Source organism: Brugia malayi (assembly GCF_000002995.4).
Source record: "Brugia malayi strain FR3 genome assembly, contig: Bm_008, whole genome shotgun sequence".
Taxonomy (NCBI): Eukaryota; Metazoa; Nematoda; class Chromadorea; order Rhabditida; family Onchocercidae; genus Brugia; species Brugia malayi.
The window spans coordinates 367,779-383,374 of NW_025062285.1; the positions used below are offsets into that span (position 1 = coordinate 367,779).

Genomic DNA, 15,596 nt, shown 5'->3' on the forward strand with positions numbered 1-15,596 from the left:
TTGCTTTGGATAATTTAAATTTTGGAAAAAAAAAGAAATCAATTAAATTCCAGGAAAAAAAAAAGGAAATGAAATAATTCGAAATTTTAAAAAGTAAATCTAACAAATTTATGTGTCACTTTCAATAAAAAAGCAAAACATCGTCACTTTATCATAATATGTCTCATTTAATTTCACTTAATATCCAACAAAAAGAGAACAAAATTGCTAATAAAAATCTAAAAAGAAAGAACTTTATCAAAGCACTGATAAATTTTTCACGTGCAAATTTTGACTTTCACGTGCGTCAGTTGTTGACTATCAGTTGATTACAGTTTATCAGCTGATTACATATATCATTGTTTACATCATTTGAATTTCATTTGCCATTTCGTACTTGTAGTAGTTACATGTATAACAGCATCTCTCTCGAATATCCGTCTTATCACAGCTGAAAAGTAATCAGAAATTTTTAAAATATTCACTTTTTACAAAAAAAATAGAGAAATAATTCGTCAAATAATTCTAAAAATAAATTTTAAAATTTACATATTAGATTTGTTTTTTTTCACTAATAGCAATCGAAATTTTTACTTTTCGTTCCTTTTTTTTTTCTTTTCTTCCAGTTACATAAATCATAAAAAATATTCCAAAAATACTAATAGTTTTGACAAAATTTAACAACGCTTAAAAAATTTTAGTTTTTTAGAAAAAAAAAAATATTTATAATAAATTAAATTATCATTACTTTTCGTCAACGACTTACGTTAGATACGTTAATAAAATTATTATTACATTTTAACCGAAATTATTAGCGTAAAAGTTGGAATAACTTACGAATGGAAAATTTTGAGAATCTCGCAATATCTTGATTTGTCGAGACAACTACTATCAGCCATCATATTTGAACTGTTGTCTAAAACTTTTTAATCTTTCGATCGTTCTCCTTTTTCCTTTTCTTTCTTTTGTTTAAAAATAACAACAAAAAAACAACATTGAAAGAGAAAAGTCTCATTAAACAACAGAACATTCGGCACAGTATCCCACATTATTTACCTTTTCAAGGTTATTAATACTAATTAACATTTTGTACCTTTGATTTTAGTTAATTGTTTTTTGCTTGGGTTAACATTTTAATATATTTAAAACAGCAAATTCTTCACACTTTTAGAATTATGTCAAAAGATTGCTCTAATTAATGAAATTGCTCGAGCGTAAGCAATTTTGGGATTAATTACTTCAGGCTCGGATGTAAATTAATGAGCCTGAATTTTGTGGCTATGAGATGATAAGAAAAAGGGATGATAGAATGGAGCAAAAAATGAACAGAATTGGTGCAGAATATAACCATCGTTGTTTACTGTAAACAGACGTAATCAACGTGTAACACGTGATGCTGAAGTAACTCTGGAAAAGAGGCTAAAATTATTTATGTTTCAGTGAGAATATAATGTCAAATGCACAACCATTATACCCTCATTTCGAAGATTTTTATTAATCCTTGTGAAAGTATGAGAGATTATTCCGCTAAATGTTAAGTATGCAATATTCACGGTTGAACTTCGGGTCACGTGCGTGACGAGCTGCATCAATCCAAATGTTTACTTTAAGTCATTGATACTTCGTTTTGCACCCATTTTTAACAAAGCAAAACACCGGATGCGTCGGCCGGGAATCGAACCCGGGCCGCCCGCGTGGCAGGCGAGCATTCTACCACTGAACCACCGACGCGTACGGGTCTGAGTTTTAATTACTAAAATTTGTAATTTTATATTCATTTCAATTTAACAGTACGATTTTAGTGTATGAGCAAAGCAACAAAGGAATTACTGAGGGGAATGCATGGGCAAGCAGAGAAGTCGGTTAGTTTAATTGAAATTAATTAAATGGAAGCAATTAATTATTAACATTTGTTCACTTCAATAGAATGTTATGAAGCAGTAATAATTTGTTGAATTAATTACCATCAGATTCGATTATAATTACATACTGTTTGTGTGCTAAGTAATTTTATATGCATTTGAAAAAAAAAAAAAAAAGAAATGCTTTTTCGCGCAAAAAAAAAAGACAAAAGAAAAAGGAATTTGAAATTGTTAACAAAAGAAACGATGCTAAAGCACAAGCAACTAACTGTACAGGTATTGCTTTTGGAATGCATAGTTTGTTGAATTTAATTGAAATAAGTGTGAAAAGAAGAAAGTAAATATTACAAATTTAAATACAAAAAAATAAAAAGAAAAGAAAAAATATATTAGCTATTGAAAATGTTTATGAAAATAAACGAAGAAAAGTTTTTGGATAGATATTAGAAGACATAACTGATAGAATAAAATTAATCAAATCTACACTTTTGATCTAATACCCTCTTCTAGTCTAAAACTTTTTTTGATTATTACAAAGTATCTAATCAATTATACTTGTCACATATCGATTAATTCCTATCAAATTTGTCAGTTCCAAGAAATTCATTACTTGGCTAAGTTTTACTTTTGATCTTCAAATGAGGCCAATTATGTATGATCATCCAAACTTCTCACATTACTATCAAACAATTAATCACTTAAAAAATTTAATTAAGAAGTAAAGAGAAGCGAGGAAAAAAGAAAGATGAAATAAGCAATAATAATAATAGTACGAAATACATAACAAATAGTAATGTAATTGATAATTTCATGAAAATTACTGAAACTAAATTTAAAAAAACACTGCTAAAAGGGAAAACATCAGACATTTGTGATCGGTAAAATCATTTTAGCAAAGAAAAAAGTGTGAATGTGTGTATGTGTGTGTGTGTACCCTTTAAAGTGGGTAAGTTAGCCATGCCCATGCGAATTAGCAATTTGAATGCTAAGAAATTAGCGAAATTATAAAGTACGGAAATAGTTTTTCATTTTTAAGAAAGCAATCGATTTTTGTATTTGCAATGAAATAAACAAAATTACTGTTTAAAAATGAAATTATTGTTGTAAGAGTATTAGTTGACTCATCGATAAAGCAATGCTAACATTTGAGTGTATTGGTAAATTTGAATAATTAGAATTAGTAGCAAATAGAAGGTCAAACTACTTTGAATAAAGATTAAATCAATTTTGACCTAACCTAAAATTTATATTTGATGGATAGAATTTGTATGGATGATAGTGATGCAAAATAGATGATATTCAATTGCATTTTGCTATCCATAGTAATATTTTATAATGAAATAGAAAAAGAAAAGCAAAAAGTAAGAATAAAACTGATAGACTTGAAAAATTAAAGGTGATAAGCTTTAGAAGGTGAAAGTGATAAGCTTGAAAAACTAAAAGTGATAAGCTTGAAAAAGTAAAAGTGATAAGCTTTAGAATGTGAAAGTGATAAGCTTTAGAATGTGAAAGTGATAAGCCTTAGAATGTGAAAGTGATAAGCTTAAAAAACTAAAAGTGATAAGCTTAAAAATGAGAAGTTTTAAACAAAAAGAATAAAAAATATAAAAAGAAAAAATTTCTTCTCTAAAAATTGGAATTGTTTACTATTTTGCATTCTTACTTTTCAGTCCATCAGGAAAGTATATGAAAACTAAGTTATTAATCAATGCCGCATATTTCTCAAAAACGAAATTACAAACATTTGTTTGCGACTAATTTTATCTGCACATACACATACACACACACACACACACACACACACACACACACACACACACACACACACACACACACATACACACACACACACACATACACATTACATACACACACACATACATAATCTATCTAAAGTTATGCTTGATTATCACTATTCTTGTCATCAGTATCACTATAATTATCACTAATATCACTGTCATATAAATTTACTAAAGCCTTTTGTTAACTTTCATCCTATTTGCATGAATAAAAGTTGCAATTTCGTTCAAATGTTGCATTTATCAAAACAAAATTAAACACAAATCTCATTTTCGATGCATTTTCCATGCATAAACTTTCTGATATTTTCCTCTTTCTCTCTTATTTCTCTCATTTTAATTTAAATTCCAAAATTTGAACTCTTTCAAAGCATTTTTTAATGCTATTAAAAGCAATGATTTGAACATTTGTCATTACTGTTATGCTTCTTTCATTTTTTCCTTTTTTCTCTTCCAAACTTTCTTTCCGCTTTTTCAAGAAGAGAGAAAAGATTTAGAATTTTCGTCTAAATTGGCCATTGCTATTAGGTGCCCAGTCATAAAGTCTCCAACCACGCCAATTTTCTAGTCCTTTCGGCAGGAAAGGCTTGGATGCCACTATAGCATTAGAAGCAGCAGCGACAACAGCGCCAGCACCTGTTGATAATTTTGATGGACATTCAGATAAATTGTTAGCTTCTTGGCACGCTCTAATTGCTGTTGGCCGCAACGATGATTGACAATTGCGACCAGCTGGTTTACGTGTTCCACGCCATACGCAACGTAACAAACGCATCTGCGAAATAGACGAAACTATTGAAATTAAATAATATGTAGCATATACATTATACGTTATTCACTCAGACTCTAAAAAATTTTTAATTTTCTTTTTTTTCAACACAAATATAGGCCAATACCTGCACTCCACCATCGCCGCATGTTCGGCTACATTGTCCCCAGACGGATGGTCTCCAATCAGCCGTACAGTTCACTGCAATTGCATTGCATTTGTCTTTTAAAAGTTAATTCATTTTTGTCAGCAAAAAAAAAGAAAAAAATGTGTAAAGTCAATTATATTTAAAGAGTATTTTACTTCAGCCAAGATTGGTTTTCTTTCTATCAACTAGGCTTATTTATTTTGTTGATAATTTCATATGAATGTCTCTAGGCTCAAGTATTTCCTATTCTTGTCCCCAGCAAATGCTGAAAAGTACAAAAGTAACATTTGCTGATTGTCTTTTCTATCGAATGCATCCATTTCTGTAAGTTAAAATTCGGAAAATCATAAAAACTTTCCATTGTACTAATTCATTTGTTGAAACAAAATTTATCGAAGAATAACAAAACTTAGGCTCAAAGAAAATAAACTAAAACCTTAAATGAGCCAGAAACTAGTGTATTTAGATTGGGACAGAGGAGAAAACAAATGCTAAAGTTGACATGAGACATGAGCATTCATTGATTTTCATAAATTGAAAAAGTGGCAAAACCAAGCCAAAGAAAAAATGAAAAAAGATTGAGAAGGAATAGTTAAAGGCTCCATCTTTTCAAATATAATAGCAAATCGTTCTCTTTATTGGCCAAGGACAAGAAAGGATCTCAGATATACATATATTTACTGCAAATAGCCTTGGCCCATTTGAAGTGAATGCTTGTTTAGCTTTTATAGTTGCGATGCTACGAACAATTGAATGCCATTAAGCTAAGCTTCATTTAAATTTATAAAATCAAATGCTTTCATTTATTTTTAAAATTATTCCTACTGTCTTCTTAATTCTTCCATTCTTTTCTTTAGCACATTTATTAGCAATGAATTTAACACTTTTCTAAATTGTGGACATTTAGATATTTCTTAAACTTTAAGTTTCTAAGCAGATGTTTTGAAAAAGAAAAGACGGAAAAAATATTTATCAGATTTAATTGGTTTTTTCTTTTTTCCTAAACAAATAATGAAAATTTAATTAAAAAGAAAAATGATTTTAAAAAGTTCAAAAATTTAATTTATGCAGCACATTTCAACTCATTAGATTATTCATTTTAACTAATTAATTACAAAAATTATCGATAAATTGAATTGTTAAATTTTTGTCCTGTCAATATATGAAATATATTCCCGATTTGTTTCAGGTCACTTTCTTTTCCTGAATTCTATTTTAGTCCTTTTACCATAATGAATAAATCTGTGATCGAAAAAGACAACAAAGGAATAAATTATGAAGTGTATTTCAGGATAGATGCAGAGATGCATCAATCAGATTTTCCAAAATTTAGGATCAGCAAAAACTTGGAAATGAAATATTGAAAGTATTTGAAATTAAATTCGAACAAATTAAAAAAAAAAAACTACTTATAATTGGAGAAAAATTTCCACAGATCAACAAAATGTTCAAAGATTTATGAACCTAATTAACTTCCTAATTAATTTTTCAACTTATCGTACTGATAATTAATTTATCACTGATTTATTTTGAAAATGTTAATGAATTTTTTTTTGTTCTAATTAGACTAATTAATAACACATTTTAAAGATACTCTGAAATTGCTGTGATACACTCATTCCTAACTCTAATCAAAAACGAATTAAATGATACCATTGATGCATTCCTTTTTCACTTTTGGTCTACTTTCTCGATCACACAATTCAAATGGCGCATTTGTACCATTCTCATATGCGCACTTCACTTCACGCCTTTGCATGGATGTGGAATGTCGGATACAACGGGAAGATAAACACTGAAAATTAAAGAATTAATTAAATTAAAGCAAAAACAAATTGTTATTTATGAAATAATCACCAAAATATTTAAAGAATATCTTAAATTTCTAATGAAAAATAGAATTGCTTTTTATCAATGTTTTATTCACTGATAATTAGTGCGAATAATTAAGAGTAACGTTAGGTTGAATTAATAGTTCATTGGGAATGATACCTCAGACCACGGTGATGCCTGCCACCGCGGGCAATGCGATGGAAGGCAACTTCTCGAGGAAGGTGGTCGCATCACACCGAAACTTTCACACACGTCGTCATCCAGGTAGCCAACCGAACCTTGGTAACTAATCCGACATTTTAATTGTCTTACCTAAAAGTATTAATTAGAGCATCTTAATTAGTCGCAAATTGATAGAAAGAAACAGAAATATGATTTGATCCAATCAATTTACCTGTGCTCGTCCTGGTTTCCCACATTCATAATGGGAACATTTTGACCATTCACCGGTAGCATAATCAATCTAAAATTGATATGTTAGCAAAGTTTGATTATCAACAAAATTATCAATATTGATTAGTTGAAATGTTTACCTTAACATTGCCTGGTTCAGTCACTTCAGCTAATTTCTCCAACATTCGAATGTCATCGTTGTCTTTTAATGATTGTCGCACTTTCTGAAATGCAACTTCAGAATTTAAATCGCAACTGTTACAAAAATTTTTTCCAAATTTAAAAATTGAAATCTTTTTTTTTGAAAAAAAAAATAATTCCATATATTTTACATAAAATCTAAAATAATAAAAAATATGATAAAAAATTTTGCAGCAAAAAAATTGCCCAAAATGAAAACTTGAAGAGAATATTAATATTACTAATTTGAAAATACCTGTATTAGTTGATGATCAACAGCAATCGGATCGTTCTCCAAATCATCATTCTCTATCATATTTTGATTTAACATTGAGCGAGAATCATTTACATTTCCATCCTGAAAAAATTAACAGATTTAATTTTAGGTCATTTCTTCAGTAATTTATTTTACAAATAAAATTTTTTAGGGTAAAAATTGAATATGACGGGAAGAAAGCAATTACTTTATTTTCTCGTGACTTGAAACTTAACGTCACATTCCCCTGAATGCCATTAGCTATACACGCATATACGCCAGCATCTTCCATTCGGGCGTGAAAAATACGTAATGCACCATTTGATGATACTTTAATGTGCGCTAAATAAAATAAATCAAAGAATGAAACTCAAAGTAAAGTATTCCAGCATTTTGTTTCCTTTTCAATTCTCTAAGATTTCATTTTAATCATTCAATTTTCTGAAATTCTATAAATTCTACTCTGCGAATTTGTTTACAATAAAAATTACCATTGTTCGTAATCTTTTGCCCATCTTTTGTCCAAGTAATTTTATTCTTTGCATAATTACGAACTGGGCATTTCACCTGAAAGTATACTTTGATTATTACTTCTATCCTTCAGATATCTTAGAAATAATCAAAAAATATAAGCTACAATTTTTCCTATTTATTTTCGCTTATTTATTTATTTTTTTTTTTTTTTTTTTTTTTGAAAAAAAAATTCTTTCTGTAGAAAAAATAAATAATTCTTTCAAATGCTTGCATTTAAATTGCAGTGTTAATTGTTATTCGCATTTACTCTCGAAATAATTTCTAATTTGTCGCTTATTTTTCGTATACAGAAAGAATTTTTTTTTTCAAAATAAATAAATATACAACAAAAAAAAAATAAACAAAAAAATTGTAACTTATAGCTTATATTTTGGTTGCGTCGTAATTTAAGAAATAATTTGCGACATTTCGAGCAATAATACATCCAATTAAAGCTAATTAAGTAATATGTCAAATTCAGTAATACTTCCAATTAAAGCTAATTAAGTAATATGTCAAATTCAGTAATACTTCCAATTAAAGCTAATTAAGTAATATGTCAAATTCAGTAATACTTCCAATTAAAGCTAATTAAGTAATATGTCAAATTCAGTAATACTTCCAATTAAAGCTAATTAAGTAATATGTCAAATTCAGTAATACTTCCAATTAAAGCTAATTAAGTAATATGTCAAATTCAGTAATACTTCCAATTAAAGCTAATTAAGTAATATGTCAAATTCAGTAATACTTCCAATTAAAGCTAATTAAGTAATATGTCAAATTCAGTAATACTTCCAATTAAAGCTAATTAAGTAATATGTCAAATTCAGTAATACTTCCAACCGATAGCAACGATAATATGAAAATCTCTTTTGCAGTGATTTGCAGTAAAGAATAATTTAACTGAGAAATAATTATCGAGCAGAAATACCTTCAGCGATGTGCCAACAAACAGCTTTGCACTGCCACCTATATTTAGTGTCAACTTTCGGCTATGTCCGTGCTGTGATGTCAAAGTTGACATCGGAGATGAAATCTCATCCTTTTCCGGAAACGTCGAATCAGCCAGGCTATTACACACACCTTCAAGTTTCACTAATAATCCTTCCTTCTTTTCATTTCATCTATTTTTGGTTATCAGATTATCTTCGACTTCTCATGCAGTACTTAAGGAATGAGCCATGCTAGGCTCATTTAACTATCCTATAGAGCCTTGTCTATTCTTGGCTTAGATTCGTTCATTTTTATTAGCTTGTTGCTATTTTGATTTGCATATAGACTGAATCATTTTCAAATTTGATTGCTCTCTCTCTCTCCTTCTCTAATTTACCTAAGTCACAAAGTTGGACAGTTGGTGGCTTCTCGATATGACGGCATTGTATTGGAGGGTAAAAGTGTTTCAGTTGACCGTCAGCTACACGTTGTTCACAGGTCACTTCACGACGTTGCTCACCAGGACCGCAAGTTGTTGAACATTGACCCCAATTACCAGTCTAAATTGAAATCTATCAAACAAATCTCTTAAAGCTAATTTTGAGAAATTTGGCTTTGAGTGAGCTAATTAGTGCTTCCATCCTTTTCCGATAATTCGAGAAGACGCAACCTTCCATGCCGCAGGACAATCTACCAGGCCACACGCTTCGTTGCTGATTGGCTTTGGCTGTGGACACTGGCCATCTGGTAGAATCAGTGTCGATTCCGCACCACCGGTCCGTGATATACGCCGTACGCAGCGTACCTGAATACTATGATATATTTGAGTGTCATTCATCTATCAGTTATAAGTAATGAAAAGTTATGGAATAGACCAAAGTGAAGTACTTTGCAATTCATCTCAGAATTTGGGTGTGCAATAATATAGAATTAGTAAATTTATTGAGGTGGACAGGTGAACAAACCTTTCGAGTGCGTAAACCACCGCCGCAAGTGTGTGAACATTGTGACATCTCACCAATCTAGAAAAAATTAAATCTTAAATCGCAGAAATTTTAATTTTTTCAATAAAAATTCAAATTTTTCCTATCTCTCACCAATCAGGTAAACAAAAGATTTAATTTGCTACGGTTTCTGTCCAGTCATTTACCAACTCATAGCAACTTTGAATTTCAATAATTTATGTTTGAAAAAATATTATTAATTAGATTAAATATATTCTTGCAAACATTTTTAAAGAGTTATCAAATATTTTGTAGAGAAAAAAGGAATTAAAATTTATGAAAAGGACTTATGAAAAATAAAACTAACATCCCATTCCGGTGGACAAGGGTCATTATTGCAAGAACGTATCAAATCAACAGGGCGCTGTTTGGCATCACAAAATGACCATGCGACAGTGGTGCGTCGCTTGACATCGACACATCTAAGAGTGGAACGTTGCTTACCTAAAATTAGAATTATTAAACTTTAGCCAAAGTCCAATAAATGATGTGTTACATTATGATCTATGTATTTGCTATCACTGATAGATTGATTATGTTTCTTATCAGTAGTAATGCCTGTATCACTGTCCACCAGTCTGGTCCTCTTTGCCCTTGTAAAATTTCAAAGTTGTATTATTAGTCTTACATGAACGTTCAGTAAAGACATAATTTCAGGTCAATTATTTCTTATCACTGATGATTACCATCTAATCTTACATGTCAATATATTTTTAAAACTTAAAAGTGTCTGAAATGAATAGGAAAGTAACCTCCAAGACAAGAAGCAGAGCAAACTGTCCAGTCACCGTAATCCCATTTGAATGAACGTGTGGGTGTCAACGATCGTTCACGTACAGGTAGCTCATTATCTGCGTCATTTAATGCACACTGCTGCACTTGACACGGTTGAAATGCATTTGGTTTTGGCGTACCTTAAATTTCTCTTCGTATGATGAAGTGACACTGTCCTGTCCTCACCTGTCGTGACATTGTCCTCACCTGTCGAAGTATTTCATTTACTGAAGGGAACGAATTAAATTCAGTTATTCTAACCTTCACATTCATAGTCTGGCAGTTTAATAATATTTGAGGTGATTCCTTGTAAAGCTATGCATTCAACCGTACGTGTAGCTACGCCGGGACCACACGTTGCTGAGCATGGACCCCATTGACCCGGGAAAAACCTGAAAATTTCACTCCAATTTCACTTTCGACGACTGCTTTATATATTCAGTTATAATTGATTTCTCCTAAATCAGTTAATCAGACCTTATCTTAGTGAAATGAAAATTTTGAAATAAATGAGAAAAGAAAATGGGAGAAAGAGAGAAGGCAGAAATGAACTAATAGCGGTAGTGAATTTCAATTTTCCAAATAGCGAAACAATTTTAAATTCCATTTCTTATGTTTATAAACTTTCCTTAATAAGCAACTTATTGTTTTAGTTATTCTTATAAAAATATAATTGAAAGCAAAAAGATTTATTAAAAATTTTTGGAAAAATAAAAGTTTAATATTAATGTCTCTTTTCATAAATTTTCATTTAATTATGATACCTTTTCCGAAACTAAACTTTGCTTAAAAAAAAGAAAAAAACAACAAAAATAGAACATTTAATTCTTTTCACTTATTCAAAAAACAACTTATTTATTGCTAATAAATTTAAATATTCAATTCATATTTTAAATTACACTTCTTTTTTTAATTTATTATTTATTTGTCAAAAAAGTTCAAATAATTTGCACTTTCTGTGTAATGCACAGCGTCATTAAAATGAAAGAAAAAAAGGATTGTATTAAGGAAAGCAGCGAGTTACCGTGGTTGTGTACCAATTGCACCATTACTACCGCCGGCACCAACATCAGTACCTGAACCCATGCTGCCACTGCCACCCATTAGATTGTCAAATGTCGAAGCGGCGAAACTGTCGTGCTGGATGCGCTGTTCGTCATTCCAGGCCTTAGCAAATGGTGCTTGGGCCACGTAGCTGAAAGTTAGATCATTTGATGAACCCAATTTTAAAATTTTACTCTAATATTTTTTTTAAAAAAGTCCAATTTTAAAGTTTTAATTTCAGCTTAATAAATTTAAATCAAAAAAATAATAAACAAAATACAATGATGTGAGAGTCAACATGTATTGAAGAGACTTAATTCAATAAAAAAATAAAATCTCTGTTGTTGTACAGAAATTATTTATTAATTATCAGCAATCATTCTGAATTTTTAATTATTTTTAAGAAGAAATTAATTTTGAGAGTTTTTTTGCAGAAATCACATAAATCATAAAAAATTATGGTAATTCTAATGTTTAAATTAAGTTTAGATTTATGAAAATTTTCTGCATAGTTTTTAATTTTAAATTTTAAAAATTTTGTATAATCATATTTGAAATGCTACTTAAAATTGTTGAAAATGTTTTGGATTGTTCTTATGATCGCATAATAAGTAAAGTAAGTTAGAAAATATTTAAAAAATTAAAATCCTATAACAAAATGATGTATGACTGTTTTTATAAAATTGCATATTTTTCTTTTTTTTTTGCGCAGAATTTAATTAAAAATTAAAATTTGCAAAAACTGATAAAAGAATAAGTAATTCTTTTGGAATTCTATTTAAAAAAATAAAATTTTAGAATTTCTTTCAGGTCAAAATTTCAGGTCAGGAAAGAAAGACTTAGCGAAATTTATCAAAGCAATAAGAGCAAATGATTGAAAAGTTTAAATAACTTTTTCAATTTGCTATTCTATTGTTTGTACAAATAAAGAGCAAAATTATTTATTTTATTTGTTTGTATCACAGCAAAATATTTATTCGGTCTAATGGGTATTGCCGGGATAATACAACGGGGAGAATATTAAGTATTATTAATCATTCATACAAATCATACTCTTGAACTGATAAGATAGGAGAATTTACCTATTCAGTTTTACCTGACTGATGAGATAGAAGAATTTACCTATTCAGTTTTACTTGACTGATAAGATAGGAGAATTTACCTATTCAGTTTTACCTGACTGATAAGATAGGAGAACTTACCTATTCAGTTTTACCTGATTGATAAGATGAGAGGATTTACGCTTATTCAATTTTACCTGAAGGGCAGATAATTACTTTGAAATAATAAGTTATATTGAAGAAACTAATGTAGAAGTAATCATTGACCGATTTCCTAGATCGCAAAGATAATTGCGATAAAAAAACATACTGTTAGTATTATCAGTTAGTGTTATCAGTGTAATTATTGGTTTTTACTGATGAGCGAAATAGAAGAAATTGTACTATTCAACAGCTATTATTATGATTTTTGATTAAAAAAACAAACAAATATTGCATTTTAGTGATTGAATAAATTAAAAAATTAGATGAAAATTTCTAAGCAATCATTTCGAATGGCACAAATGTCACATATTTGTCATTCGAGAATACAAATAAAATATTCTTAATTCCTTTTTTCCGGAAGTTTCGCATAATTTCGTTTTTATTCTAAATTTAAATGAATAATAGTTTTTCTCTTTCCGTTAATCTTTAATTATGTGGAAACAAAAGTTCTCCCTCATAGTAAATAGTATTTATTAGAATTAGTAAAATTATCTGAGATAAAGCGGAAGGCTTCTTCCTCCCTTCTTATCCTTATAATACATTTCCGGAATGAAATTAATTGCTTTTATTGTTGATCACTTAATTGTTCGCCATTTCTTATTGTTGTAGGAAATTTCTAAAATCTTTTCAATAAGGAAACGAAAGAAGCCCACTTCAATAGATGATGGCCGTTAACATTCAAAGTAATTGCTCCTTTGGTGATTGTAGAAAATTTACATTTTCAATAATACCTCTCTTTTCCACTCTTTCTCTTTCTCCCTCTCTCTCTCCTCTCTCCCTTCAAATTTCAAATTATAGTCTGCATTATGCACTTTACTTTACATTTTCGGACTGATCTCTTTCATTTGACCATTAAAGCTATCACTTTGCTCTTATGCTTTTATCAGAAACATTCCAACTGATAAGGATGTGATAGTTATGCCATATTCACTGTTATCTTTTAATCAAATTAAGTTTAACGGAGAAACTTCCAGAGATAATTTGTTTTATTTGTAATCATTCTGGATAATTACTCAATTATTTGTTATTGTCTCAGTGCCATCAGATTTTCAAGACTTTTCCTCCCGAAATTCCGGGAATTTCCTTGATAAACTGTCTCAGAGTTTGCGGCCATATGATATCAGTTTTGAATTTTAGATAAGACAAGCATCATTGTCTCGTAACACTTCAGTTTAACACTGTAAATATAATTATTTTAAAATCTTACAAAAATTACATCTAATTAGTAAAGGAAGAAAAATTCGGAGGAAAATTGATTTTTAATTTCATATTAAATTTATTGCCTAAAGATATAAGTAATTTAAATGATTAATTTATAGAAAAATACATAAATAACTTTTACGTATTTAAAATTTCTCTCTTTCTTAACTATTAAAATTTAATTAAAATTCCATACGATAAAAATAAAATTCTGCATCCGAAAAAAATGTAACAAAGTTTTAAAGAAGAAGAAATCACAATATCGAATTTTGCATTGAATTTTTTTTTTTTTTTTGGATCGCTTTTTTTGCATAAATATTTGATAAAATTTATTTTATAAAACAGTTTGAATGAAACAACGAATTTGCGGAATATAATTCAATTCCATTTATTAATTCAGTGATAATAAATGTGATTAACTGTTGAGAACAGTGATAATGATCAATGATCAGTGATCAATGACATAGGTCAAATATGTGACATTGCATCTCCCTTCATTCTTGCATTGTTGAACTAATAAAGCTTACACAGTTTATTATATTTAATTAAATTATGATTTCCCTTTAACTTTATTAATTCAAATTTAGTTTATACGTCTGACGGTGTGTATATTATGCATTGCCATATGATCTACGTGTGACACGTGTATAATATGTTAACGTATATTGTACATTACATATTGTCTACGTGTGACACGTGTATAATATGTTAACGTATATTGTGCATTACATATTGTCTACGTGTGACACGTGTATAATATGTTAACGTATATTGTGCATTACATATTGTCTACGTGTGACACGTGTATAATATGTTAACGTATATTGTACATTACATATTGTCTACGTGTGACACGTGTATAATATGTTAACGTATATTGTACATTACATATTGTCTACGTGTGACACGTGTAGTACTTAATAGCATAGCAATCTCACAGATAAGTATAATACTGCAAACGTTCATTCAATTATGTAAAGGTAACGATGAAATTATTACTCCCAAAACAGTATATAATTAGCATAAAGGTTAAATTTCTTTTTTAAACGATTTCTTATTTTATATTTTTGATTAATTAAAAGTAAGAAAGAAAGGAAAAAAGAGGTAAACTAACAAATTATCATCCGCACGGACATATTCCGCAAGCATCCATATGCCAAGTAGACGTAACACCATTATCATCATTTTATCATTGTAACATTCAAATTGTCCGAAATACGTGAGCATTTCAGGATAAGTAAGGCTTTTAGCACACTTTAAGGATGGCTGTTTAAGGCTTGGCTAGACATTTCGTATGTAACAATGGCCAAACAAATATGAAAGCATTGCGAGAAACAACATTTAACTCTTTAAAGTTAGCCTAAGGCGTGGCTTCTCCTACTTTACTAGTACAGTGGTAGTAATTAGCAGTATGATAAAAGAATATTAGCATGAAGGATGGAAATACTACCAGCACTAGCACCAGGACCACCAGCACCAGGACCGCTGCCAAGCATTCTTCCCCGCCTCTTCTGGGCAGTAATGGCGGAAAGTGGCGGCGCTTCTTGTCTTCTTTCTATCGAATTTCAACCCGTCACATTCCTCTTCATTCCATGCTGAGCCAAACCACTATTTACAATTGCCCATATTGCATGGTGGGAT

At 29.7% G+C, this 15,596-nt stretch overlaps 2 protein-coding genes and 1 non-coding gene across 4 annotated transcripts in view; 1 reads left to right on the forward strand and 2 right to left on the reverse strand.

Annotated features, from left to right (window-relative positions):
- Positions 1-342: 342 nt before the first annotated feature.
- Bma-madd-4 (Thrombospondin type 1 domain containing protein) overlaps positions 343-15,596 on the reverse strand; it is a gene marked incomplete at both ends in the record, with an annotated part of 31,842 nt that continues 16,588 nt past the window's right edge. Inside the window, 20 exons of one of the 2 annotated variants that reach the window (XM_043082764.1) lie at positions 343-430; positions 817-895; positions 4,277-4,415; positions 4,537-4,610; positions 6,211-6,352; positions 6,550-6,702; positions 6,785-6,853; positions 6,924-7,007; positions 7,220-7,321; positions 7,428-7,561; positions 7,711-7,786; positions 8,667-8,818; positions 9,066-9,228; positions 9,339-9,473; positions 9,634-9,690; positions 9,980-10,116; positions 10,425-10,586; positions 10,708-10,838; positions 11,471-11,641; positions 15,070-15,104. In XM_043082764.1, the coding sequence (XP_042938698.1) occupies positions 343-430; positions 817-895; positions 4,277-4,415; positions 4,537-4,610; positions 6,211-6,352; positions 6,550-6,702; positions 6,785-6,853; positions 6,924-7,007; positions 7,220-7,321; positions 7,428-7,561; positions 7,711-7,786; positions 8,667-8,818; positions 9,066-9,228; positions 9,339-9,473; positions 9,634-9,690; positions 9,980-10,116; positions 10,425-10,586; positions 10,708-10,838; positions 11,471-11,641; positions 15,070-15,104 (2,283 nt within the window). Of the gene's footprint in view, positions 431-816; positions 896-4,276; positions 4,416-4,536; positions 4,611-6,210; positions 6,353-6,549; positions 6,703-6,784; positions 6,854-6,923; positions 7,008-7,219; positions 7,322-7,427; positions 7,562-7,710; positions 7,787-8,666; positions 8,819-9,065; positions 9,229-9,338; positions 9,474-9,633; positions 9,691-9,979; positions 10,117-10,424; positions 10,587-10,707; positions 10,839-11,470; positions 11,642-15,069; positions 15,105-15,596 lie in introns of those variants that run through there. The other variant, XM_043082763.1, reaches the window with a different exon arrangement.
- Positions 1,640-1,710, reverse strand: Bm14632. Its single transcript has one exon. It is a non-coding gene; the product is annotated as a tRNA-Gly (tRNA).
- On the forward strand, positions 15,393-15,554 carry Bm10742 (Uncharacterized protein; the record flags this gene model as incomplete). Its single annotated transcript, XM_001896647.1, has 1 exon — positions 15,393-15,554. The coding sequence occupies one exon, from the start codon at positions 15,393-15,395 to the stop codon at positions 15,552-15,554; it is 162 nt and encodes a 53-aa protein (XP_001896682.1).